Source organism: Lotus japonicus, chromosome 2 (assembly GCF_012489685.1).
Source record: "Lotus japonicus ecotype B-129 chromosome 2, LjGifu_v1.2".
Lineage (NCBI taxonomy): Eukaryota > Viridiplantae > Streptophyta > Magnoliopsida > Fabales > Fabaceae > Lotus > Lotus japonicus.
Window position 1 is genome coordinate 16905745 of NC_080042.1, and position 27748 is coordinate 16933492.

At 40.2% G+C, this 27748-nt stretch overlaps 1 protein-coding gene across 2 annotated transcripts; it reads left to right on the forward strand.

The window, feature by feature from the left end:
* The first annotated feature begins 10390 nt into the window (after positions 1–10390).
* On the forward strand, positions 10391–26713 carry LOC130737697 (uncharacterized). Of its 2 annotated transcripts, none has more exons than XM_057589522.1 (2): positions 10391–16343; positions 21867–26713. In XM_057589522.1, exon 1 carries the CDS (start codon positions 10674–10676, stop codon positions 11598–11600), a length of 927 nt encoding a protein of 308 aa, XP_057445505.1. In that variant the 5' UTR covers positions 10391–10673; the 3' UTR covers positions 11601–16343; positions 21867–26713. The 2 variants fall into 2 exon arrangements, with proteins under 2 accessions (XP_057445505.1, XP_057445504.1); XM_057589521.1 differs by lacking the exon at positions 21867–26713 and adding an exon at positions 17781–18244.
* Positions 26714–27748: the final 1035 nt, after the last annotated feature.

The window sequence follows — 27748 nt, forward strand, 5'->3', positions numbered from 1 at the left end:
CACATAAATGTACACTAAATAGAATATCTGGCCTAGATGCAGTTAATTATAGAAGTGAACCTATCATTCCACAATAGAGCTTCTGACATACTTTTCCACTTGCATCTTCTTTCTCCAGAATGCATGTAGGATGCATATGAGTCTTAGCAATTGTTGATTCTGTCATATTCAACTTCTTCAGAAGTTCTTTTGTGTACTTGCTCTGATGGATGTAAGTTGCTTCTGGTTTTTTATCAACTTGTATTCCCAGAAAGTACTTGAGTTCTCCCATCATACTCATTTCATATTCAGCCTGCATCATCTCAGAAAATTCCTTGCAGAGAGATGGATTAGCAGATCCAAATATAATATCATCAACATAAATTTGCACAATTAAGATATCATCTTTGTAAGTTTTGCAGAAGAGAGTTGTATCTACTTTACCCCTCACAAACTCATTATCCAGAAGGAATGAGCTAAGTCTCTCATACCATGCTCTGGGAGCTTGCTTCAGACCATAGAGAGATTTCTTCAATTTGAAAACATGGTCAGGGTTCTTCTCATCTTCAAAACCAGGAGGTTGGTGCACATACACTTCCTCTGAGATGTATCCATTCAGGAAGGCACTCTTAACATCCATCTGATTAAGAATTATGTTGTGATTCACTGAGAATGAGATCAGCAGTCTGATAGCTTCCAATCTTGCTACTGGAGCAAATGTTTCAGTAAGATCTATACGTTCTTGCTAACTGTAGCCTTGAGCAACTAGCCTTGCTTTGTTTCTAACTACATCTCCTTTTTCATTCAGCTTGTTTCTGAAAACCCATTTGGTTCCAATGATGTGAGCACCTTGAGGTTTCTTGACAAGATTCCAAACATCATTCTTGGAGAATTGATTCAATTCTTCTTCCATTGCCAGAATCCAGTCTTTGTCTTGAAGATCTTCATCAATTGACTTTGGTTCAATTAAGGATACCAATCCTTTCATACTAAGCAGAGTCTCTTCAAAGGGTCTGAATGCTGATCTGGTTCTGACTGGTTCATCTTTGTTTCCCATAATCAACTCCTTAGGGTGAGAGGCAACAATTCTGCTCTTCTTCTGAGGCTGTCAATCAGAGGGGCCAACATACTCTAGAGAGTCTTCCTCTGGCTCAGCTTCCTCTGGAGCTTCGCCTTTATCAGAAACGTTTATACTCATATCTACAAACTTTTCAACTAGCTTTGACTGATCAGAGTCAAGCTTATCATCAAATCTAACATGAATAAATTCCTCAATAGTTTTAGCATCAGTATTATAAATTCTAAAGCCTTTAGAACGATCAGAGTAACCAAGAAATAGACATTTAGAAGATTTAGAATCAAACTTATGCAATCTATCCTTAGTATTCAGAGCATAGCAGACACAACCAAAAGGATGAAAGTAAGAAATGCTGGGCTTTATTTTCTTCCACAATTCATAAGGAGTCTTATTCAGAATTGGTCTGATAGAGATCCTGTTCTGAATGTAACATGTTGTGTTTACTGCCTCAACCTAGAAGTACTTTGCCATGTCAGTTTCTTGAAGCATGGTTCTAGCCATCTCTTGAAGAGTTCTATTCTTCCTCTCAACAACACCATTCTGTTGAGGAGATCTATGACAAGAGAAATCATGTGAAATTCCATAGGAATCAAACAGACTCTCAAACTTATCATTCACAAACTCTCCACCATGATCACTTCTAACACGCATAATCCTGCAAGCCTTCTCGTTTTGTACTTGGGCAATAAAGGTAGAGAACACAGAATGAGACTCATCCTTGCGGGATAGAAATTTTACCCATGTCCAGCGGCTATAGTCATCAACAATGACCATCCCATATCTCTTGCCACCTATAGACACAGTTTTCACTGGTCCAAAAAGATCGATATGTAGAAGTTCCAACGACCTTGAGGTGGAAACAACATTCTTTGCCTTGAAAGGGACTTTTGTAAATTTGCCTTTCTAACATGCTTCACAAAGAGCATCTGAAGAGAACATCAGAGTGAGTAAGCCCCTGACAAGGTCAAGCTTACTCAGCTGAGAGATCTTTCTCATACTGGCATGCCCTAACTATCTAAGTCATACCCATGGCTCCTCATTAACAGAAAGAAGGCACTTTACTTTCTGAGTTTCCAACTCAGATAATCTTATCTTATAAGTGTTGTTCCTCCTCTTGCTGTTAAACAGAACAGAGCCATCGATCTGACTTACAGCCCTGCAAGACTTTTGATTGAACATAATATCATAACCCTTGTCAGCGAATTGACTAATTGATAATAAGTTATGATTTAAGCCATCTACCAACAGAACATTATCAATGCATTGACTATTATCAACACCAATAGTACCAGAACCAACAATTTTACCCTTCTCATTGCCACTAAAGCCAACTTCGCCTCCAGGCTTAAGTTTTAGCTCTTAGAACATACGCCTTTCTCTCATCATGTGACGCGAGCATACACTGTCCAGATACCATGATTGGTGTTTCAATGGAGCGATCAAGGATATCTGCAACATAGATAATATTATCCTTAGGTACCCATTTTCTGGGTCCTTTCTTGTTAGTTACCCCAGAGATTCTAACAACCTTGGGTTTCTCAACATGATAATGTAAAGGAATTTGAGCATGACATCTAAGCATAGAGAGAGTTCCCTTTTTAAGAGGGGGGTTAGCAACTTTAACAGGCAATGGTTCAGGTAATATAGTACCAGAGGGTACAAAATGTTCATACAGAGTTTTAGCCTTAGGCATAGGAGACTCATTTCTACTGGGTCTAGAATAGTCAATGCCACACATTCCATTTCTGCTTACGCCATAGATCATTGAAGTCATCAAGCTTCTGTCTACGCTTTTAGCTAGGAATCTTTGAAAGGATTTTTCATATTTGGATTCATTTCTAATATCAGAGGCATTACAAGCAATGACTTCTTCTAACTTAATGATCTAGTTTTTAAGCACAGAGTTAGAGTTTACTAAAGCATGTTATTCTCTTTTAACTCAGAAATAATTTTATCATGTTCAGCAGAAGTCTTAGAAACAGCACAGAAATCATTTTTCAACTTTTTATGCTTAGTTAGGAGAGAGTTATATTTATCCATGATATCAGACAAAGCACATTTAAGTTCAGAGGTTGAGAAAGAAGCGAATACCTCATTTTCATCGTCAGAGTCTGGATCTTCCTCTGATGTAGGTTTAGAGTTTGTTGCTTCTTTTGACTCTGCTTCCTTGTTCTTGACAATATCCATGAGTCCTTCAACAACTTCTCCATCAGAGTCAACATCCTCTGACTCTGATTCATCAAAAGTCACCATGAGGCCTTTCTTAGCTTTGAAATGCTTCTTTGGCTTCTTGTCCTTTTTCAGCTTAGGACAATCCCTCTTTAGTGCCCTGATTCTTTGCATTCAAAGCATGTGACTTCCTTTGATGAAGACTTCTTCTGACCAGAAGAGGATTCATTATTTCCTTTAGTCTTTCCAGAGCCTCTGTACTTGCTCTGCCTGTGCTTCCAGATGCGGTTGAGCTTTCTGGAGATCAAGGTTAGCTCATCTTCATCAGAATCTTCAGAGTTTTCTTCATATTCTTCTTCTTCAGCTTGGAGAGCTTTAGCCTTTTCAGATTTGGATTTCAAGGCTATAGACTTCTTCTTCTGATCCTGATGTTCAGCACGCTTCAGTTCATGACACTTCTGTATGCTTATGAGTTCTTCCAGACTCATCTGATCAACATCTCTTGTGAGCTCCAAGGAAGTTATCAAAGGCATCCAGCTTTTAGGAAGACCTCTAAGAATCCTCATGACTTGATCAGCAGTTGTGTAACTTTTGTTGAGGGGTCTAATTCCAGCAATGAGTAAGTGAAATCTGGATAACATGTCCTCAATGGACTCACTGGATTCCATTTGGAAGGATTCATACTTCCTGATCAAGGACAACGCCTATGACTCTTTCACCTTCTTGTTTCCTTCATGGATCATCTTCAAGGAATCAAAGATACCCTTAGCATACTCACGATCTGTAATCTTTTGGTATTCTTCATAAGAAATAGCACTGAGAAGAATAGTTCTCGCTTTGTGATGCAGTGAGTAAAGCTTCTTCTGCTCTGCAGTCATCTCTGTTCTGGAGATCTTCTTGCCATCACCATCAACTGGACGCTTGTAGCCATCTACTATAATATCTCAGAGATCTGCATCAAAGCCCAGAAAAAAACTTTCGATCCTGTCTTTCCAGTACTCAAACTTTTGACCATCGAACATAGGAGGCTTTGCACTGTAGGCATCTTTTTGCGCTTCAATGGTGGCAGCCATCTTAGTTTTTCACACCGACCCGGATCACTGAACACTGTTAGGTGTGGTAATCAGAAATTACGCTCTGATACCAATTGAAGGTATGAAAAAAGATAGAAAGGGGGGTTTGAATAGAGTTTTCAATCTAAAACTTTTCCCACTTGAGATTTTAACAAATCTCTTCAAACACCAAAGATAAAAGTGCTAAGATAAGAGTTAAAGAAAATCACACAATGATTTTATCCTAGTTCACTTGATAAATCCCTCAAGCTAATCCAGTCCACCCGTGAAGGTGATTTCTTCCTTCTTAGAATGAAGGCAATCCACTAATCAGAGTTTGTTACAACTGCACTTGCAACCTGCAAAGTGACTAACAATTCACTGACTTAGCTATCACTAAGATTCACTCTCTTAGTCTTCTCAAGGATCCGACCAACCTTGGTCTCCTTAAGGAAAAACAAACAATTGTTTGAAAGTTTGGGTTTACAAAGAAATGCTTCTCAGAAAGCTAATAGTAAACACAATAAGTACAATGTGAAGAAAGATTGCTTAAGAGAATATTTGAATTTCTCGTGAGCTTGGACAAAGTTTCTTCAAAAAAAACTTTTCATCTTCAGCCTCTTTTTATGCTCCAAGTAATAAGGTTTGGAAGTTTGCATGGAATGCTACCGTTGGAGGGCAGATCTGGGTTTTCCAGGTTCTGCTGTGGCTGAATAAGTTAGGTAAGGTCGTCAGGAATGGTACAATTGCTTTTGTACTTTGGATAGTGACATGACCTTTATCCTAGTTGACTTCTGATCAGAGCGACGCTTCATATTGGAACTTGTGAAGCTTGGTGATCAGAGTCAGAAGGAAGCTTGGATCCTCTGACCTTTGTACCTTCTGCTTCTGGACTCAGAGGAGAAGTACTTGGTCTTTAGAGCCAGCTAATTCTTGGACTTCAGAATCTTCACTACTCAGCTTCTGGACCTTCAGAGCTTCTGGACCTTCGGAGCTTCTGATCCTTCAGAGTGTAACACCCCGATTTCCGGGTGTCACTTTAGTAACTCAAAAATAAAACAAAGCGGAAAAGCAGATATTTTTTTTTCGTTTTCTTTTTTTTAAAATAAAAAGACTTGTCGAAGTAAAGACTCAACCCATTCGCAATAAACAGCGACTAATATACAATAAAAGCACAGCCCTCGCTGCAACCCAAAATCATCGTCACGAGTGTCCTCAAGTGACGGAAAGTAACATCAAGTAACTGAAAGTAGTGCCCGCAGGCAAACAAGTGCGACCCATAGCCAGAGTCATAAGTTTTATAAATACAATCCTCCAAGAAAGTAAGTCAGCCCAAAACGGCCTCCAAAGGACCTCCTACGTCCGACAAACTCCCTGTGATCCTCATGGAAGAGAACCACACAAAAGCTAATAGTCGGGGACCTACCCTGCCCCAAAATAAGAAATGAAAATCAGAGCTATGCCACTAACACCCAACCTTAGTAGGCTCTAAACACCCATACCATATGCTTCCATCATCGACCCTCATCTGGTCTTGCATTCAGTCCGGGTCCTCGTCGAAACTTCAGAAATGGTCATTACGCTCCTGGTCCTCCCCGAGTGACGAATCATCACGAACCAGCTGTCGAACGTCTGGCAGCAGGCCGACCGCCCAAACACAGACATACAAACAAAGCCAAGGCGCTAAGGACAACTTACAGTATACAATAGATATAAAACCAACATTTGAAGAATAAGGGGGTATATATATATATGTTGTATATATACGTATAACTTATGTATTGCCTACCCTAAGGTATATACATAGCATATTTATCAACATCAAATCATCAAGATATATAACGATGTTTATCGACATCAAATCACAAATGACAATTGGATCTTCAACACATCCACAAATATAGTTAGGTGCATGGCGTGCCAATGCAATGTCATGCTCAAAAGATGATCAGGATAAAATGTCACCATCTCGATGGATGGGACGAGCCAAGCATCTCGCTCCGCTAAAGCATCTCGCTTTTATGAAGCATCTCGCTCCTGTGAAGCAGCACGCTCCTGTGAAGCATCTCGCTCCAATGAAGCATCTCGCTCCGATGAAGTCCGATCTGAGATCGTCCTTCGGAAAGCAGCACACTTTCCAAGAAATGTATGCATGAATGCAATATGGTTAGCCAAACAACGAAACGTCCTCACCAAGGTACGCGTGTCTAGCTAGAGTACATTGTCTCTACAATATCCCAAGGTAAACAAGGAAGTGCTAGTCACACTTGGTAACTTTCCTAGTCACTTTGGCTCACCGTCTCGATGGCCAACCCAACTGCTCAACGAGCAAAAGAATGCATCTCGCACTCAGTGACCTTTCAAGTTACCCTGGCTCACCATCTCGATGGCCAAACAACTCATCAACGATTAGAGAGAGAATGCTGCTCGCATTCTGTGACTTCTCGTCACAACAGCTCATCCTCTTGAAGACTGAACCAAATGCTCAAGGAGCAAGGAGTGTCATCCGCACTCAGTGACTGTCCCAGTCACAACGCTAGGATCGCCGACACTTCCCGTTTTCAAACTTATTTCAGATCCTAAGTCTTTTCCAAGAAATTATTATTACTGTAAGGCCCAAGTTTTAACGCTTTGGATAAGTGAATAAAATAAAAGAGTTTATTTGATTAAGATAAATTTGTGAAGGAAAAAGGTTCAGGAAAAGTCCAAGAATTTATCGAAAAACCGAAAGAGTTATAGCACGACTAACATACGCTTAATCCTAGGTCAAAGGTATTATTGAATAGTTAATTTACGCTTTAGGACATGATGGAAACTAATTCCAAAAATCCTCAGAGAAATGTTAGAACTTCTCTTTTCCGTCCTTAAACAATTATTTCGATGCGAAATCCTGGAAAGTACGAACGTCAAATTCCAATTCTCGGAAGTTTGCCGAAACGGAATCCCTGATAGTTCGAGAAACCTAAGATCGACAGACGATGAAGATTTTTTCTATTCGGAGCTGCAAATGAAGATTCCACCCGCGTTCTCCTATTTCTCTCGTCATTCCCAATCTTTCTTCAGAAGGAAGTTTTCTCATCCGACGATCACTGCAAAAAGTAGTTTTCGGGATAAACCGACTTACACCGACTTATGCCGATTTTGGATCTTTTGGTTTAACTCCAAGAATCCTTTTCTGAGTTCTGGAATTCTGTCGCCAGAACCTATCTTAGAATGCGCAGAGGAACGCGCAGGAAAAATCCGAATCGCAAAAAAATCATTTTTCCGCATTTTCCAAAATCTATAAATAGCTCAAAAATTAGATTTTTGCCAAAAAATCACCCATTCCCTCCCCCAAAAACCGTGAGCAGCTAGAGAGAAAGAGAGGATCCGGATTTTCGCGAATCTTTGCCCGTTTTCTTCACCGATCGTTGCTAATCGAAGACCTTGAGGTAGGTAAACTATATCTCACTTCTGATCGTCAGATCTGTCGACTTTTTCCATGTTTTTCTGAGCTCAAAGTTTGGAGCTTTTTGTAAAATTGTCCAAATAGCTTGATTTCAGTGTCTAAACTTCTTCCCTGCATGCTCCTGAGCGTGTTCTGCGGATTAGATTTTGTCAAATGTCGACGAAATGCCGCCGGGATCAATTTCTACCTTAAATACCCATTTTTCGGTAAAGTCGCAACCTTTAAGCTCTAATCTATCGACTTGGCTTAGTGCTAGTAGGATTTGTCGTCATAAACGTCGTTGTGGACGTCTCCATCCAATCTGTTTTTCAAAAATCCAATTTTGAAATTTTGAGCTAAAAATAATGACCAAACTACCCCTATATCAGTTTTCGATCCGAAAATTTTTCCGAGCTTAGAACCGTCTTAGTTACGGCGTATGTTAACCTAGGAACCAAGTTTGATCGAAGAAAAATCGACCCTCCCAATTAAGGAAAGTGGCCGAGAGCTATACCAAGGGGGGAGGAAATCCGACTTTTTCGAAAACTTGTCTTAACGCGTTAGATTGTCGTACCACAGAGTTTGTAATGTACCGTGTAACCCTAGGACTTATTGCTTGCTGAGTTTCTGACTCAATGTGTTGATTTCTGTGATTTTATCTTAAGGTTCTTTTGAAGAGTTTCCTGGAGATCAAGGCGAGGAACGTGAAGGAGGTTGTGAGGAAAACGCTGGAGGAGTTACAGGTGAGGGCTACTCTCTGAATTACTAGATAATGCTTTAGGTGTCGATGAAATTCGACTTGATTTATGTGTTATGCACCTAATTGCTAAATGTCTGAAATGATTTCTGAGGCTTCGGCCGCACTTGTTGAGTACTTGATGCCATGATATTGTGTGCTAAATGATTCACATGCTATGTGCTACATGGTTAACTTAGGATGTGTTGGAATATGCTGTTTATGCTTTTGACTGAGCTGTTTTATTTATGCTATTCCATTTGTACCTGAGATTCTGAAGAGTGAGGTTTACGGGCAGGTCATGCCAAATTTTTATGAGATTTTGAGAGAGTTTTAAAAGGACGAACGGAGTTCGGACCTTGTTATGTTTTAATGGATCGAGACCTTCTCAGGGAATTATTTGAGATTATGGGATCTCTGAAAACTCTTAGGAAGTGTTATAAGATTAAAATGAAAACTATTTTATCACGGAAAACTCATAAGACATTAATCAATTTCTAAATCCTTTGTACAATAATAATACCCTTAGATAAGAGCTTAGAGCCTGAATATTAGTTTGGGAAATATGAGAAGTGTCGTCGAGTCCACGTTATGAGGAAATATACAAGTCTTCGAGAATGTTGAAACTCTTTTGCTCGATGAGCAGTTTAATGTTTGGCTATCTAAAGTTTAGCCGGAGACTATAAGTTTCCAAGTACTTCGGTACCTTTTCGCTCGATGAGCAGTTTATTGATTGGCTATCTAAAGTTTAGCCGGGAACCATGAGTTCCCAAGTACATTCTTCTTCTTTTGGTTAATTCATTTTGTCGCAGAATCGACATTTGCCTTAGGGTAGGCTTTTTAGAGACAATAAGTTAGCTAGAACACGTGACGACGTGTCGAGTGAGGTCGGAGACGTTGTTTGGCTAATCACTTGCATTCATGCACTCATTTTGAGGTTAATACACGGCGGATTACCGGACCTCGGTGGATTCCAAAATGGTCATAAGACCCGGATTTCCATATTTAGGACACTACGGTGGTCCTTAGTAGCAGACGGAATGGCAGACCTACGGGTTCACTGCTGATCTGACTACTTTTGTGTGGTGTAAGAGGCGCCCGAGCGGAATGGTCCCACTTTGGCCGGTGTTAGGGCTGACTCGATGGTGTCCATCCTTCTTCCGGAATGCATTTTGTTACCCAGCATTGCATTTCATGCAACATACATGCTGACTTAGTTGCTGAGTGTGATTGGTACCTGTTTATCCTACTTGAGGCATGCTAATTGTTATTATGATCTTTATATTCATTGTGATATATGCAACCCTAGGATGTTATCCCTAAACTCTAAGCTTGAGAGGCTAATAATTATTACCCTATATATCTGGTTTTATTATTTATATAATTCTTTGGAGTTGACCCTCGCGTCTTCTGTGTGTGTTTGGGCGGACTACGCCATTGTCAGTTGAGTATGGCGGACCGGTTCACGATGGTTCACCCTTCAGGGGAAACTAGGTTGAAGAAGCTTGATCAGGAGGACTACGGTTCAGGGGTGGTCGACCCCGCTGGCCACCGAGCGACTTACTCGAGATGGGATTAGTGTAGGAGTAGTGTCGATGCTCTGACCGTCATGCTTCAGTTTTGGGGGCAGGGTGGTTTCCTACCGGTAGCTTTTTGTGTGGTTTCCTTTGGAGATCACAGAGAGCTGGTTGGATTTAGGGGGTCTTTTCTTAGGCCGCTGGGCCAACTTGTTCTCAGATTTTGAGGTTTAGTGTTGCGGACACAGTATTTTTACCTTGGTTTGTACTTTTGCCTACGGGCGTTACTCTCTTTTACTTTCCGTCACTGGAGGTTTACTCGTGACGTGGTTTACAACTTACAGTGGGGGCTGTAATCATATTGTATATTAGTTGTGTTATCTTCGTTTTAGAGTTTCATCTCTTTCTGTCTTTACTTACATTATCGAAAAAATAATTCACGTTTTTCCGCTTAAGTTATTTCTTTGGTTACTAAAGTGACGCCACCGAAATCGGGGTGTTACATTGTGGTATCAGAGCTTGTCGAGTCTTTCGGGAGTCTTTGGGGAATAGGTCTTCTGTGCTAGGTTGTGTGACTCTGCAAAGAGTAAAAATTGATTGTCTGCCAAGCGATTTGTCGCTTAGAATTGATTGAAGTTATTGCTTAATCATATTGTATAGTATGTTAGATGCTATCCGATGATGAGTACTAACTGTTTGTTTGACTAAGCATAGGATGGTAAGCCCTGACCGTATGGCGAAGGCAATAGCTACCATGATTGAGGCAATGATGAATCAGGCTACTGAGGATTCTTACAGACGCGCTGAGGAGGCGGCACGTGAGCAACCTCAACCGCTAATCGAGGCGTCCCAGTACCAGCAAAGTAGGTTGGACCGAGCTGGAACTGGAGGACCAGTGAGGTCTGGTTCTCAGGAGTACCGTCAGTTGGGGCCGTATCAGCATCCGAAGGAGAGGGGTTTTACCCCAAGCTCTTTTAAGCCTTCGACTACTGCCACTCCAGGGGCAGGAAGCCAATCGGCACATCCTGAGGTGACATGTTTCAGGTGTGGAAAGAATGGACACTATGCTAATGCATGTCTGGACCAAGGGCCTCGATGTTTTAATTGCAACCAGATAGGGCACTTGGCCGTGAACTGTAGAACGTTCCAAGCGGGACCGTCTGACAACAAGATGAAGGGTAAACTTCCTGCCAAATCTAAAGGGGCGAGGAAGCAAGTAACGTGTTACAGGTGCAAGAAGGTGGGGCACCACTCTAACAAGTGTCCAGACGGGAGACCTCTATGTTTTAACTGCAATCGCCCGGGGCATCAAGCCAAGGATTGCAATGTAACCAGGGTTGAGCCATCTGTGCCTACGGTAAGAGGAAGACATCCTGCTGCACGGGGAGGAGTCTATGTCTCGTGCGGCGAGGGAGCTGACGGATTAGTCAGAGGAGAGCGCACAAACGATGGTAACCTTCTAACTATTCCTTCTCATTCTAGTATAATACGCTCCATTACTCTCGTAGCACATGCCACGCACCAATTTTACTTAAATTGTTTAAGCATTGACTTTATAGTTATTACGCCTAATAATACTTTATTTGACCGTTGCTCGTGTTTAAACTATAGAAGTTACACGAGGTTCAGAATAACACGTTAAGCCTAGAAAGTAGTCTTGCACCGATGCGTTTAACAAGAAGCTAGAAGCTGAAGGATGAATCTCAGGGAGATTCCGTATGGATAGTATATGTATGGTGTCGAGAGTGTGTAGTTCCGTAGCGGCATCATTGAGGATTTAATATCAAGATCTTTGTGGCTACTGGATGTTAGGAACTCATCGACTGTTCCAGTGGGTTTTTCTAAATCTTCACCTTCGATGTATTAGGCCTGATCAACTTAATATTGAGGGGGTGATATTCGGAATCAGAACTGGCAATGGACTTTGATAGATGGATTGGTAAGATTAATTTGATTGGATCGAGGATTAGTGGAGTCGGGAAGTAAAGTTTTTGTTAAGTAATTGATTTCCTTTGGGGAGGAGTTATAGTTTAAGAAATGGATATTCATTTAAGAAGTATTGAAGAATTAAAGGACATTTGAGGTCCAAACGTGGTGAAAGTTTAGGTTTTAAGTCTATGAATTCTTGTCTTAAGTGCGTAGGACTCAAGGTTTGTCAGGTTTTGATCGAGAGACTAAGTATCGGATTGATGGGAGGACGATCTAGTTACGGAAATAAAGAGTTAGTATTAAGATTAATACTTGAGGTTGTTATATGTGGACAAATTTCTTAGAGTCTAAGAGTGAATGGAACTTTGTTATGGATTCCGATATTGCATGCTGGGGTTAGCAAGTGAATTTCACTAAGTTAAGTGAGGATTTAAGGGTTAAGATTGACCTTGGGAGGTGAAAATCATGTTCGAATCAGAGATTTAGTGGTGTTGGCATTAATGATTGTAGTTAAACCTCCGAATGTTGAGGGATCGGATGATAAAATGACTAGTTAAGTTTCCTGAGGTACAGCTATGGTTTGATCTTCTAGGGAATAAGTTCGGATTTGGGGGAAGTGTTAAGGATTTTAGGTAATTGTAAAGTGGGTTGTGAATAAGTGAAGGTTGGTTTTATGGTTCAAGTAAGGGAAGTCTCGAAAAAGGGGAGATGACAATAATGGATTGTAAGAGATTAAGATGGTGATTAGCTTATAAGTTGCTGATGAATGGATGTTAAAAGGGATTGGGTCTAGCGATGCACAAGGTATTAAGACTCACGTCGAGTTTTACTTTGAGTGATGACTAAGTAGAAGATTGATTTCATGGTGCGAATGAGGATAGTTACGAAGTTGGAATCGACGTTAATGGACTAGTAGATTCCAAGGGAATAGTTCGTCTATGAGTTATAGAGCGATTGAGTTAAGTTTTGAATCATGAGTGGAGATCACGAGGACAGGTTGAACATTCACTCTGGAATGCCAGAGGTGTACTGAGTTTAAGCAGAATTTTTGGACGAACAAAAGTAAAGGATCAAGTGGTTAAGGTTGTGCAATTGCACGTAGCGTCAACCAATGTTATTTCCAACATAGAACCGACACGAGTGGTCGAGCAGGACGACATAGAGCTTAAAGTACTTGTTTGACCAGAAGGAGTTGAACATGAGACAACGACGCTGGATGGAATTTCTCAAGGATTACGATTTTACCTTACAATACCATCCTGGAAAGGCTAATGTCGTTACTGATGCATTGAGCAGGAAGATGCATATCTCATCAATGATGGTTAAGGAGCTGCAACTGCTGGAACAATTTTGAGATTTGAGCTTAGATGTGAGAGCATCTGAGGGAGAACTGAAGTTTGGGAGGATCAAGATCACCAATGGATTGATGGAAGAAATCCGAGACCAACAGTTACAAGATGAATTTTTACTCGGAAAATAAGAATTTAGTAATTCAGGGTAAGGACCCGGAATTCAAGGTAGGGAGTGACAATATCCTGCGATGCAAGGATAGAGTGTGCGTACCTAACAACCCTGACTTAAGGAGGTTGATTATGGACGAAGGTCACAAAAGCAAGTTGAGCATTCACCCTGGAAGGAAAAAGATGTATCAGGACTTGAAGGTGAATTTTTGGTGGCCAGGGATGAAGAGACAAGTGGCAGGATATGTAGCTGCATGTTTAATCTGTCAGAAGGCGAAGGTGGAACATCAGAAATCTTCAGGTATGCTACAGAGCTTGGATGTACCTCAATGGAAATGGGATAGCATATCGATGGATTTTGTCGTAGCGTTGCCAAGAACTCAAAAAGGATATGATTCGATTTGGGTAGTCGTGGATCGATTGACTAAGTTGGCTCATTTCATACTTGTGAGAACTACGTACAACGTGGATAAGCTATCAGAGATTTATATAGCTGAGATTGTGCGACTTCATGGAGTGCCAACAAGTATCGTTTCCGATAGAGACCCGAAGTTTACTTCACATTTGTGGGGAGCTATTCATAATGCTTTGGGAACGAGGCTGAGATTAAGTTCTGCTTATCATCCACAGACTGATGGGCAAACTGAGAGAGAACTATCCAATCATTGGAGGGTTTGCTACGAGCTTGCGTGTTAGACAACAAGGGCAGTTGGGATACCCTATTGCCACTGATTGAATTCACATATAACAACAGTTTTCATACGACCATAGGTATGGCACCGTATGAGGCTTTGTATGGCCGCAAGTGTAGAACACCTTTATGTTGGTATCAAGATGGAGAGAATTTGTTAGTAGGACCGGAACTTCTGCAACAGATGACTGAGAAGATTAAACAGATCAGAGAGAAGATGAAGGCTTCTCAGAGTAGACAGAAGAGCTATGCAGATCAAAGGCGCAGAACCCTGGAATTTGAAGAGGGAGATCATGTGTTTCTGCGAGTTACTCAGACTACAGGAGTTGGTCGAGCAATCAAATCAAGAAAGCTTACGCCAAAGTTCATTGGACCTTATCAGATTACTCGTCGTGTAGGACCGGTAGCTTATCAGATCGCACTACCGCCTTTTCTATCAAACATTCACGATGTATTCCATGTGTCACAACTGAGGAAGTATATTGCTGATCCGACACATGTTATCGAGCTGGATGACATTGAGTTGAAGGATAACTTGTCTTTCGAGACACCGCCAATCAGCATTGGTGACACAAGGATAAAGCAGTTGAGGGGAAAAGAGATCGAGTTAGTGAAGGTTATTTGGAACAAGGACACCGGCGATGCGACGTGGGAGCTGAAGGAAAAGATCAAGGAACAGTACCCAGAACTTTTTACTGAACCATAAGTTTCGAGGTCGAAACTTTCTTTTTGGAGGGTAGTAATGTAAGGCCCAAGTTTTAACGCTTTGGATAAGTGAATAAAATAAAAGAGTTTATTTGATTAAGATAAATTTGTGAAGGAAAAAGGTTCAGGAAAAGTCCAAGAATTTATCGAAAAACCGAAAGAGTTATAGCACGACTAACATACGCTTAATCCTAGGTCAAAGGTATTATTGAATAGTTAATTTACGCTTTAGGACATGATGGAAACTAATTCCAAAAATCCTCAGAGAAATGTTAGAACTTCTCTTTTCCGTCCTTAAACAATTATTTCGATGCGAAATCCTGGAAAGTACGAACGTCAAATTCCAATTCTCAGAAGTTTGCCGAAACGGAATCCCTGATAGTTCGAGAAACCTAAGATCGACAGACGATGAAGATTTTTTCTATTCGGAGCTGCAAATGAAGATTCCACCCGCGTTCTCCTATTTCTCTCGTCATTCCCAATCTTTCTTCAGAAGGAAGTTTTCTCATCCGACGATCACTGCAAAAAGTAGTTTTCGGGATAAACCGACTTACACCGACTTATGCCGATTTTGGATCTTTTGGTTTAACTCCAAGAATCCTTTTCTGAGTTCTGGAATTCTGTCGCCAGAACCTATCTTAGAATGCGCAGAGGAACGCGCAGGAAAAATCCGAATCGCAAAAAAATCATTTTTCCGCATTTTCCAAAATCTATAAATAGCTCAAAAATTAGATTTTTGCCAAAAAATCACCCATTCCCTCCCCCAAAAACCGTGAGCAGCTAGAGAGAAAGAGAGGATCCGGATTTTCGCGAATCTTTGCCCGTTTTCTTCACCGATCGTTGCTAATCGAAGACCTTGAGGTAGGTAAACTATATCTCACTTCTGATCGTCAGATCTGTCGACTTTTTCCATGTTTTTCTGAGCTCAAAGTTTGGAGCTTTTTGTAAAATTGTCCAAATAGCTTGATTTCAGTGTCTAAACTTCTTCCCTGCATGCTCCTGAGCGTGTTCTGCGGATTAGATTTTGTCAAATGTCGACGAAATGCCGCCGGGATCAATTTCTACCTTAAATACCCATTTTTCGGTAAAGTCGCAACCTTTAAGCTCTAATCTATCGACTTGGCTTAGTGCTAGTAGGATTTGTCGTCATAAACGTCGTTGTGGACGTCTCCATCCAATCTGTTTTTCAAAAATCCAATTTTGAAATTTTGAGCTAAAAATAATGACCAAACTACCCCTATATCAGTTTTCGATCCGAAAATTTTTCCGAGCTTAGAACCGTCTTAGTTACGGCGTATGTTAACCTAGGAACCAAGTTTGATCGAAGAAAAATCGACCCTCCCAATTAAGGAAAGTGGCCGAGAGCTATACCAAGGGGGGAGGAAATCCGACTTTTTCGAAAACTTGTCTTAACGCGTTAGATTGTCGTACCACAGAGTTTGTAATGTACCGTGTAACCCTAGGACTTATTGCTTGCTGAGTTTCTGACTCAATGTGTTGATTTCTGTGATTTTGGCTTAAGGTTCTTTTGAAGAGTTTCTTGGAGATCAAGGCGAGGAACGTGAAGGAGGTTGTGAGGAAAACGCTGGAGGAGTTACAGGTGAGGGCTACTCTCTGAATTACTAGATAATGCTTTAGGTGTCGATGAAATTCGACTTGATTTATGTGTTATGCACCTAATTGCTAAATGTCTGAAATGATTTCTGAGGCTTCGGCCGCACTTGTTGAGTACTTGATGCCATGATATTGTGTGCTAAATGATTCACATGCTATGTGCTACATGGTTAACTTAGGATGTGTTGGAATATGTTGTTTATGCTTTTGACTGAGCTGTTTTATTTATGCTATTCCATTTGTACCTGAGATTCTGAAGAGTGAGGTTTACGGGCAGGTCATGCCAAATTTTTATGAGATTTTGAGAGAGTTTTAAAAGGACGAACGGAGTTCGGACCTTGTTATGTTTTAATGGATCGAGACCTTCTCAGGGAATTATTTGAGATTATGGGATCTCTGAAAACTCTTAGGAAGTGTTATAAGATTAAAATGAAAACTATTTTATCACGGAAAACTCATAAGACATTAATCAATTTCTAAATCCTTTGTACAATAATAATACCCTTAGATAAGAGCTTAGAGCCTGAATATTAGTTTGGGAAATATGAGAAGTGTCGTCGAGTCCACGTTATGAGGAAATATACAAGTCTTCGAGTATGTTGAAACTCTTTTGCTCGATGAGCAGTTTAATGTTTGGCTATCTAAAGTTTAGCCGGAGACTATAAGTTTCCAAGTACTTCGGTACCTTTTCGCTCGATGAGCAGTTTATTGATTGGCTATCTAAAGTTTAGCCGGGAACCATGAGTTCCCAAGTACATTCTTCTTCTTTTGGTTAATTCATTTTGTCGCAGAATCGACATTTGCCTTAGGGTAGGCTTTTTAGAGACAATAAGTTAGCTAGAACACGTGACGACGTGTCGAGTGAGGTCGGAGACGTTGTTTGGCTAATCACTTGCATTCATGCACTCATTTTGAGGTTAATACACGGCGGATTACCGGACCTCGGTGGATTCCAAAATGGTCATAAGACCCGGATTTCCATATTTAGGACACTACGGTGGTCCTTAGTAGCAGACGGAATGGCAGACCTACGGGTTCACTGCTGATCTGACTACTTTTGTGTGGTGTAAGAGGCGCCCGAGCGGAATGGTCCCACTTTGGCCGGTGTTAGGGCTGACTCGATGGTGTCCATCCTTCTTCCGGAATGCATTTTGTTACCCAGCATTGCATTTCATGCAACATACATGCTGACTTAGTTGCTGAGTGTGATTGGTACCTGTTTATCCTACTTGAGGCATGCTAATTGTTATTATGATCTTTATATTCATTGTGATATATGCAACCCTAGGATGTTATCCCTAAACTCTAAGCTTGAGAGGCTAATAATTATTACCCTATATATCTGGTTTTATTATTTATATAATTCTTTGGAGTTGACCCTCGCGTCTTCTGTGTGTGTTTGGGCGGACTACGCCATTGTCAGTTGAGTATGGCGGACCGGTTCACGATGGTTCACCCTTCAGGGGAAACTAGGTTGAAGAAGCTTGATCAGGAGGACTACGGTTCAGGGGTGGTCGACCCCGCTGGCCACCGAGCGACTTACTCGAGATGGGATTAGTGTAGGAGTAGTGTCGATGCTCTGACCGTCATGCTTCAGTTTTGGGGACAAGGTGGTTTCCTACCGGTAGCTTTTTGTGTGGTTTCCTATGGAGATCACAGAGAGCTGGTTGGATTTAGGGGGTCTTTTCTTAGGCCGCTGGGCCAACTTGTTCTCAGATTTTGAGGTTTAGTGTTGCGGACACAGTATTTTTACCTTGGTTTGTACTTTTGCCTACGGGCGTTACTCTCTTTTACTTTCCGTCACTGGAGGTTTACTCGTGACGTGGTTTACAACTTACAGTGGGGGCTGTAATCATATTGTATATTAGTTCTGTTATCTTCGTTTTAGAGTTTCATCTCTTTCTGTCTTTACTTACATTATCGAAAAAATAATTCACGTTTTTCCGCTTAAGTTATTTCTTTGGTTACTAAAGTGACGCCACCGAAATCGGGGTGTTACAATTACTATTTGAATATGTTCTACCTTTGGTTAATGCATTATGAATTTCATTTATGAAGTCAAGTTTCGTTTCTCTTTTGTTCCAAAACTCTAAAAGTAAAAGGATCCCACTAAACCCAAGTAATTCCCCGGGAAGGTCTCGATCCTAAAATAACTATGGCTTAGACCTCCGGTCAAAGCCTGCCTAACATTTCCCAAACCTCGTCATTAGCATGGCATAACATCACGTTTTCGCCACACTCCGAAATCATATAATCAAGTACTATCTAAAATCAGTACAATTCAATAGAGCATATGCAAAACATCATAAACTCAGCAGAAATAATGGCATCTAGCTCAGTTCAATAACAATATCAATATAACAATAATTCAGTGCGGAAATCATAAGACGGTAACCAGTAAACGGCCGAAGCCTCTCAGAAAACGGAGACACACGTCTCATATAAGTTCACTCGGCCGAAGCCTCCAGAAAACATTTTCCAGTTCAAAACGATAAACAACATTCAATGCAATCTTCAATATCAAGCAGTATTCAAGTCGAAGTTATCGACGCCTACAATACAAATAGCTAGTAAGTAAGTTGCCCTAACCTCGAGTTGTTCCAGTCTCGCGGTGCAGGTCTCGCTCACAAGCTTGTTCAGTCAACCCCAAAGTTTCCACAATTGAACCTTTGAGCAAACAAAGACATAATGAATCAAAACAAGTCGATACAGTCGAAACAATCCTAACTAATGTTCGACAAAGCTCAAGAAGCTTCAGAGTACAACATTTATGCACGAATGGAAGGCTTTCCCCGAATGGATGAGTTTTGACTCGATTCAAGTTTTGTACAAAAACACTTCATTCGCTAAAACGTGCATAACTCGAGCTACCGAACTCAGAATGACACGAAACCAAAGCCAAAAATTCGGCGACTCGAAGGGCTACAGTAAGCATAAGGCCAACCTTGCCCAGATTTGAGTTTCCTCACTGTCCTAACACATATAGGTCTCGGCCACTCTCCAATTTAGCATTTCGGCGCTTTTTCTTCGATCTAATTTAATTCCTAGGTAGTTTTAGGGTAAAACTAGGGTAAAGAAACTGTCGGAAAAATTTTAGAACGAGCGGGTCGATATACGACTAGTTAGGGGCACTTTGGTCCAAAATTAAAGCTCAAAAACTCAAAGTTGAAACTTTGGAAAACAAATTTGATGGGGTCGTTCACAACGACATTTGTAGCAACTAATCCTAAAGGCACTAAGTCGGATTGTGGCTTTTCGAAGATAAAGTTTCAATATGTGCGTAAATGGGTTTTTTACACAGTTTTTCAGATCTTTGGCGACTCAATCGAAATCGGCGCGTAACGGCGAGAGATTCAGCTTGTTGGGTAATTATAGAAGGTAGTACAAAAGAAAAATCGGGAAAATCGAACAATTTTACGAAAAGCTCGAAACTTTGAGCTCAGAAAGAGATAAAGAAACGCCATAAAAAGAATGATCAGAGGTAAGAATAAGCAAGAGTACCTCGATGTCGCGAAGTAGCAACGAACAGCACGAAGATCGGTCAAGAAACGACGAAGTTCTCTCCTCTCCTTCCTCTCCTCAAGCTCGCGGCCTCAAATGGTGGGAATGGGAGATATTTTGTGTTTTTCTTCTATTTATAGGAGAGTGAAATCGCGGGAAAATGAATATTTCGCGATTCCGATTTTTGAAGTACGTTCATCTGTGAATTCTAAGCGAGATTCAGGCGACAAAATTCCAGAACTCAAAACAAGTCTCTTGAATTTGAAGAAAACGATCCAAAAGTATTGTAAGTTAAATTGCCCCGAAAAACTACTTTTTGCTGTGAAAGTCGGAAGACAAAACTTCCTTCTGAAGAAAGGTTGGAAACGTCGAAAGAAATCTGGCAGGGCGGATGGAAACTTCGTTAGAAGCTCCGAATAGAAAAAGTCTTCATTTAGTGTTGGAATTTAAAGTCTTGAGAGAATAGAATTTAGCGTCGGCGGACTTCCGAGAAGTGAAACCTATCGTGCGTGCAGTCCAGAGTTCTGAAATGAAACGCTGGTCGAGGGTAAAATAAAGAGAACTTCTTATTTTTCCAAGGATTTTGAATTTCGATTAAACAGTGCTTTAAGAGCGGAAATAGCCTTTTCGGACACTCTTGACCTTAGTCGGGTGTGGAAATGGCTCGTTCTAACTCTTATACTGAACACAGTACTATCCTCAAGCAATTTCCTGAATGATATTCTTCATCAAGTCGTCCAAAACAACATTATCCTTTACAAGGTCATTTTGCGGTTAAACCGGTTCTAGTCTTGGGTTGGAAAATAATTAAAATAATTATTTAAATCCAAGTCTGAAATTTGGGTCTTACACAGAGCTTCAAGTGAACTGAATCCATATCAGAGCTTTACTATCTTCAGATCTTCTGAAGCTTAATCTACTGTTCAGATTGAACATAGTAAGTGCGAAAGCGTTGCGGAGGTTACTCTTTGAGCATAGTGCTTCTGAATTATGTGAAATAAGACCAGAGTCATAGCCTGTCATTAGAACACTCAGAAAACGTTAGAGTACCATAATTGTTCATACACAATAGTTAACATGTAATTATCAAAACATAAAGTTGTACTACTAGATCAAAACTTGATCTTACATTATGAACATATGATGCATGATGAAGTATGCCTTGATATTTATCGAATAATATGCGACGTATGGTCGATGTGGATCAAACGAGATCGAAAGTGGAACCTAAGATGGTTGGGCTACCGTGGCAACGGATTGCTGGCGACACCTATGAGTTGGTGATCCCGACCACTCATGTCGAGGTGTGGTGAAGTCGTTATCGAACGATAAAAGACTATAACTACGTTGTATGACTAATCATGAAGCATAACATTGCATTGACCGAGGGTACCGCTTGAAAATGGGTACACCGAGGTGTTGACTAATGACTGCATGGGAAGGGTCATTAGATAAGTGGCAAGTGACTGCATGGGAAAGGTCTTTGTCCCGCCTACCTGGTATGGAGATGGCATTTATCCGGATCATGTTGACTGCATGGGAAGGGTCATTAGATATGTGGCAAGTGACTGCATGGGTCTTTGTCCCGCCAGCCTGGTATGGAGTTGGCGTTTATCCGGATCATTTGTGCATTGAGCATCAAGTATATTGCATACGCTAACAATATAGAGACACATAGGTTCCCTTGAACGTCGTTGACGTTAGAACATTGGTTGTTGCCTTGTGACTTGTGTTTGACGATTGAATGTCCTATAAGGGGCGATGTGTGGTTGTGGGCCTTGTGCTTTGCTTGTTGAAGTGTTTTTCCTTATCCTAAGTTACATCTAGAATTCCTTAGGGATGTATTAGTATGTCATTTGGTAAGAATCTTGCTAGGTGTTTATATAAGTGAATATGCATGCTTCTACCTACTTGTATGTGTGCACGTCCTAATTATGGCATTGTGGTTTAAGAAATTGACCCTTGCACATTTTCTCTCTTATGAATTTTTGACGATGCCACTCTAAAGGATGAGCAAGAGCTAGTTAGATGGAGGAGAGGAGACGTTGCCGAGAGATGGTGTGCGACGAGCTAATGATTCAGAGATTAGTCGTGTGGAGACTACGGGGAGCTCGATGGGCATAGGAGGCTTTCATTTTATATTCCTTTTGAAGTCTATATTGTGATTATATTCGTTGATGTAAAGGTATTTATATTGTTGGGTATTATGTATGCATTTGATAGAGCATGATTTGGAAATTATTAAAAGGTATTATGTTTCAAAAGAAAAAAAATATACACCTGCACTTTTATGATTTCGAAAGTTCATTACCATGATTAATTTACTTTTGGATCACTAAGTAACCCTTGAAAATCGGGGCGTTACAGAGGGCGAGCTGTCGTTGAGTATAGTGGTGTGATGACCGGGATTTAGTATTGTTTTTATTGTACATCCCTCACTTTAACCTACTTAGAAAATATGCACGACAAGTGCGTACTTAGGTAATTGACGAGCGGACAAGCCAAACCAATAGTTATAGGACTCGGTATCAATGAAGTACCTTGTTCCTTGATCGCTTAAATTGATCTTAAGTGATCCAATATCCTCTCCAACTATCTCATCGACCTTAAAATAATCCCTACTACGATATGGTATCCTCATAGCAATTTTGGTGTCGATCGAGCGAGCGAAATTCTATATCGTCGAAACTAGCGTCTATAAAGACTTTTACCTTGACTTCTCACTTAGTGCAGCCCATGCACGAAATTCTCTCTCCATAATTCACTATTATAGACTCATTCTACCTTATAACCTAATGGAGAACACATAAGGCCAAAAATGTTACTACTTTAGTGATAACCCATCACTTTCACCATTTTTCAATAGCATAATTATTCAAACTTCCTCAATGCATGTTTCCAGCTATTTAATTACCATTTTGACATGCAAACAAGGTCAAAAGACCATGACATCACCATTCAACCTCATTTGTACACTCTTGGAACTTAGTATCACATGTGTATACTTTAATACCCCAAAATACTCATTCAAGCCTTTTCCAAATTCTTTATACACGTTCAGCCCCTCTTCACCATAAAAATCTGACCAAGCATTTAGTCCCCAACATCATTACTTTCACAAACAAACAAAAGACAATCATTTCCACAAAGTTCCATGCATGATGATGCATAGCACATGTGCATGACCATGCTCATGAAAACCATTGCATCATTCCTTCTGAAACTTGATGCCACGCATACCACCTCTCCACCATCTGAATTCATCATTCCAAGCATTTAATGCTAATCACCTTACATGAAACTCCATTGGTGAGACAACATGCTTAAGGAGATAATCTTGATTTCCTTGCTAATCACTTCCAGCTCTATAAATGCGTGAGTTCTGAAGCTACTGAGGTTCAAGGACCCTAGTATTAGGTTCAGAAACGAGAGAGACAGAGGGAGTAGCTCTCAGCCCTCTCTAGCTCAAGATTGAACCTCCAAACTTCAAATCTTCGAATCTACCTTTCCTCTCATCCAAATCACTTCAAATCTGTTCCATTCTGTTTCTGGAAGATCATAGAGTAATTATGGGCAAAATTAGAGAAGTTTTGGTCAACAAATCGTGAAGAAGAAGAAGTCTGAACTTCTCCGGCGAAGCTGCCCAGTTTCCGGCGAGGAAAACCGACCTGTAACGGCTCTTTTCTCCCTCCTGCAATCGACCCACTGCACGAAACCACAACCATTCTCTTCCTTATCACGAGAAGAACCTGCCCATGCTCCCAGATTCCTCAAAATCTGAGAAAGACGCAGCTCCGGTCATCTTCTCCGGCGAGCTCTCTCGCCGGAAAAATCGTGAAATTCATTTCTGGTTCGTTATAGCCTTTCTGAATGTATTATTAAGCTCTGTTTTAGCATTTAAGACATGAAAAGCATTGTTTTAGTCACTGGGTAAGCCAATTTCGAATCAGATTAAGTAAAATTCAAATCTGCAAATTTTGACAAATCAGAGGCATTAGGACGGCATAAGCTTAGTTATGAATTGTTATAATCCTTACTGGGAAACATTTAAAGCTTTCTGGGCACATAGATGAAGGAAAAGCTCACTGAAATGGAAAACTCAATTTTTCCTCTTCTTCACCTTCACGGTGGTGAACGTGGAGCTGATTATCATCATGGGTAGTTGGCTTAAACTCACCAGGAATCTGTTACACGTAGTTTAAGAGTGGTACAGGTCTGGATATAGGAACAAACAAGCTAGGTATAAGTGTTTTCATGAAACTTCCATTCTTAAGTCATAAGAAACACTAATTATGGTAGATTCATGAAGAAAATAGGTTAGTTAGTGAGTCAAAGTAATCTTGATAATGCTAAGGTCGTGATCAGATTGAGAATAAGAGAGAAAAGCACTAATTGTTTCTAATCATAACTTGTTAGGGTTGATATGGCTAATTAGTGACTAAATAGACTTAATTAAGTTAATGGTAGTGATTAGTGATAGAACATGATCAAGTGAGGCTAAACTAGATTAATGTAAGGTAATTAGATGATGATAACATTCAGTAGAAAAATAATTAAGTAGAGATTAGCAGTATGCTTAATTAGGATCATTTGATGATTAATTAAGGAAAATGACTAATGTTAAGTGTAGCTAATCTTGATTAATTAGGACTAATATAGCTAATTAGTGGTTGATTAGACTTAATTAGGTTAATGATGCTAATTAGTGGATGACCATAATCAAGTAAGGTTAAATCAGATTAGTATTAAATAATTAGATGATAGTAGAAAAAAAATTAAGAAAAGAATTAGATAAGGTGATTAAGTAAGGTGAATGACTAATGTTAGTGTGAGATTAATAAGCTAAGTGTTAATGAAGTTGGATAATGATGTAAGTAAGAAAGTAATTAGGAAAATTGTAACTTAAGTAGACCATAATCAGTAATGGAAATAAAATAGTTTAGTACAAGACAAAAGAACTAGGATATAATAACTAGTTTAATGATAATGTTAACCTAAGTGTAGTTAACTATGCTAATTGAAAGTTTACTACAGTCTCTAAGAACATAATTCAACCTAGATGACTTAGAATAATGGGAGAACTTGAATAAGGTGTCTATATGAAGTAGTAAAGGAGCCATAGGATAGTCAACTAAAGTAGATGATTAATGAGAAGTCACTTAATAAGTGCATATGCATGTAGAACAAGTAAGAGCAATAGTTAAGGACATTAAGATATGTGACACTCTAGGAGTAGCGCTATAACATCATAAATCGTTGCAGAATGAATGATTGTGCAAAGAGATCGTCACTAGGCATCATGAAGGAAATGACGCCAAGACGAGGAATCTCCGAACTTATGTTAAATTGCATTGGATATCCAGGTCAGCGGAGGACTGAGTTTACCTTCATTATAAGGGCTTGAGTGTGGTTTTAGTACTTGCTTTGGTTATGTGTTTGGTTGGATTATATGCTGATTGAATTGATTGTCTGATATACGCATTACTTGAATGAATGATTGTTATGATAACATGCTTATTGAATGATATGTCATATGATAGTTGCCTGAAAGTAATGCTGATTGTGATAAGCATGAATAAATGGATGTCTGACTTGTTTGAACTGGATGTGCATGACTGTAATGCTGCACTTATTAGAAGGGGATTATAAGTACACTGTGGGATATAGTGGTGTAAGATCAAGATTTGGTCATGTGGTACAACTCTATGTTTTGATGATAACAGGTATTTATTTGTGGATGAACAATTATGGTACTCTAACGTTTGTCTTAAGTGTTTTGACAAACAGGTTCTGATTCTGACACCAGAAGATATACTCATCAAAAGATCTGAGGATCAGAAGTTCTGAGGATCAGAAGATCTGAGGATCAGAAGATCTGAAGATCTGAGGATCAGAAGATCTGAAGATCAGAAGATCAGAGGATCAGAAGATCAGAGGATTAGAAGTTCTGAAGATCAGAAGATCTGAAGATCAGAAGATCAGAGGATCTGAGGATCAGAAGTTCTGAAGATCAGAAGATCTGACGATCAGAAGATCTGAAGACCAGAAGCTCTGAAGGTCCAGAAGCTCTAAAGGTCCAGAAGCAGAAGTTACGAAGGTTAGAGGATCCAAGCTTCCCTCTGACTCTGATCACCAAGCTTCACAAGTTCCAACATGAAGCGTAGTCAGATCAGAAGTCAATGGTTAAAGGCAAATGTTACTATCAAGAAATACAAGAGCAGTGTACTATTCTGACAAGCCTACCTACCAAAGTTCAGCCACAGCAGGTTCTGGAAGTTCTAGAAATGCCCTCCAACGGTCACATTCTCTCAACAGAAATATATCTTGCACCTTGGACTATTTAAGGCTGAAGAAGAGAAGAAAGACTAAGGATAGAGAAACCAAGAGCTGCAATACAAGAAAAGATTCAAGCCTCTACTCTCTTCATCTGTTCTTATTTAGTTTACACTCAGCTTATTCATCAGCAAACCTTTGTAAACACCAACCTCAAACAGTTGTTTGATTTTCCTTAAGGGACCGGGTAGGTCAGTATCCTTAAGAAGACTAGGATCTGTGTATCTTAGTGGTGATTCCTTTAGGAGATCAAGGTTGATCGGATCCTAGAGAAGACTAAGAGAGTGAATCTTAGTGTGAGCTAAGTCAGTGTATTGTTAGTCACTTGTAGGTTTCAAGTGCAGTTGTAACAATTATCTAATTAGTGGATTGCCTTCATTCTAAGAAGGAAGAAATCACCTTAACGGGTGGACTGGATTAGCTTGAGGGATTTATCAAGTGAACCAGGATAAAATACTTGTGTGCTTCTCTCTTCTCTCTATCTTTATCCGCTGCACCATCTATCTCAGATAAACCGAAAAGATTTACTTTAAATCTTAAGGGAAAGTTTTTATATTCAAAACTTTATTCAACCCCCCTTCTAGTCGTTTTTCACACCTTCAAGTGGTACTTTAGGTGATAAAGCCTTTGACTTTGACCTTGGAAGAGTGTGGCATAGTGATAACCTGAGCCGAGGGAATTATTATAGTTTGAGCTCACAAGGCTGGACGCCTATGCAATCCTAAAAGATTTCCTTTGAAATGATAGTTATAGTCTTCAGGAGATTCTCATTTGGAAATTTAGGTAGATTTAATAAAACCCTGAAGAATAGGTTTACTCCTTTTGGTTATCGTTTGGTTTGAAAAAGATTTCAATAAAGGTAAGAGTGGATGCATAGACGGGCCCCCGAGGATAGTGCTCAATTTATCGCGTACTAGGGACTAGTTGTCGGCGTGAGTGGGACATGATGTGGAATGGGACGCATCATGAGCCAAAATAAAGTCGGGGACTAGCACCAAAAGGTGTGCCTTGTGGAATTCATCTTAGTTATGAATATCCCTGAATGATAAAGAAGAAATAAGGGGACGAATGTATGGCATATGAAAACACAAGAAGCAATAAGGAGTAGGAAGGTGTTGTCACTACCACTAGAGAGAGTGGGAATACAGACGCCAATGGTGGCCTTGTTCAGAGATGAATAGGTCCGGGACTTACACGGCGGTACACCTCTGTTGTCGGCTACGACGTGGATCCCTGAGGTCGGGCTGGCAAGAAGTTTAAGGCAAAGAGTTGAGTCGTGTATTTCTGTCGGAAAAGCTACTGAGCGATCATTGTCCGATAAAGAGTAGACTGTAAGGAGTGTCCATGTTCCCGAGACGACCTTCTGAAGAGTGTGAAGCTAAAAGCTTCGGGCCCTAAAGACCACATATGCAACCTAAATAATTTAAAAAGGTCAGGCGAGGGACCCTCTTAACCCATGACGCAATGGGGGAGAAGTCTGACTGAAGGAAATGAGGGACAAGGTGGTAAACAATCACGCTGCATCATATTGTATGTGTTTGGTGATATGCTATCATG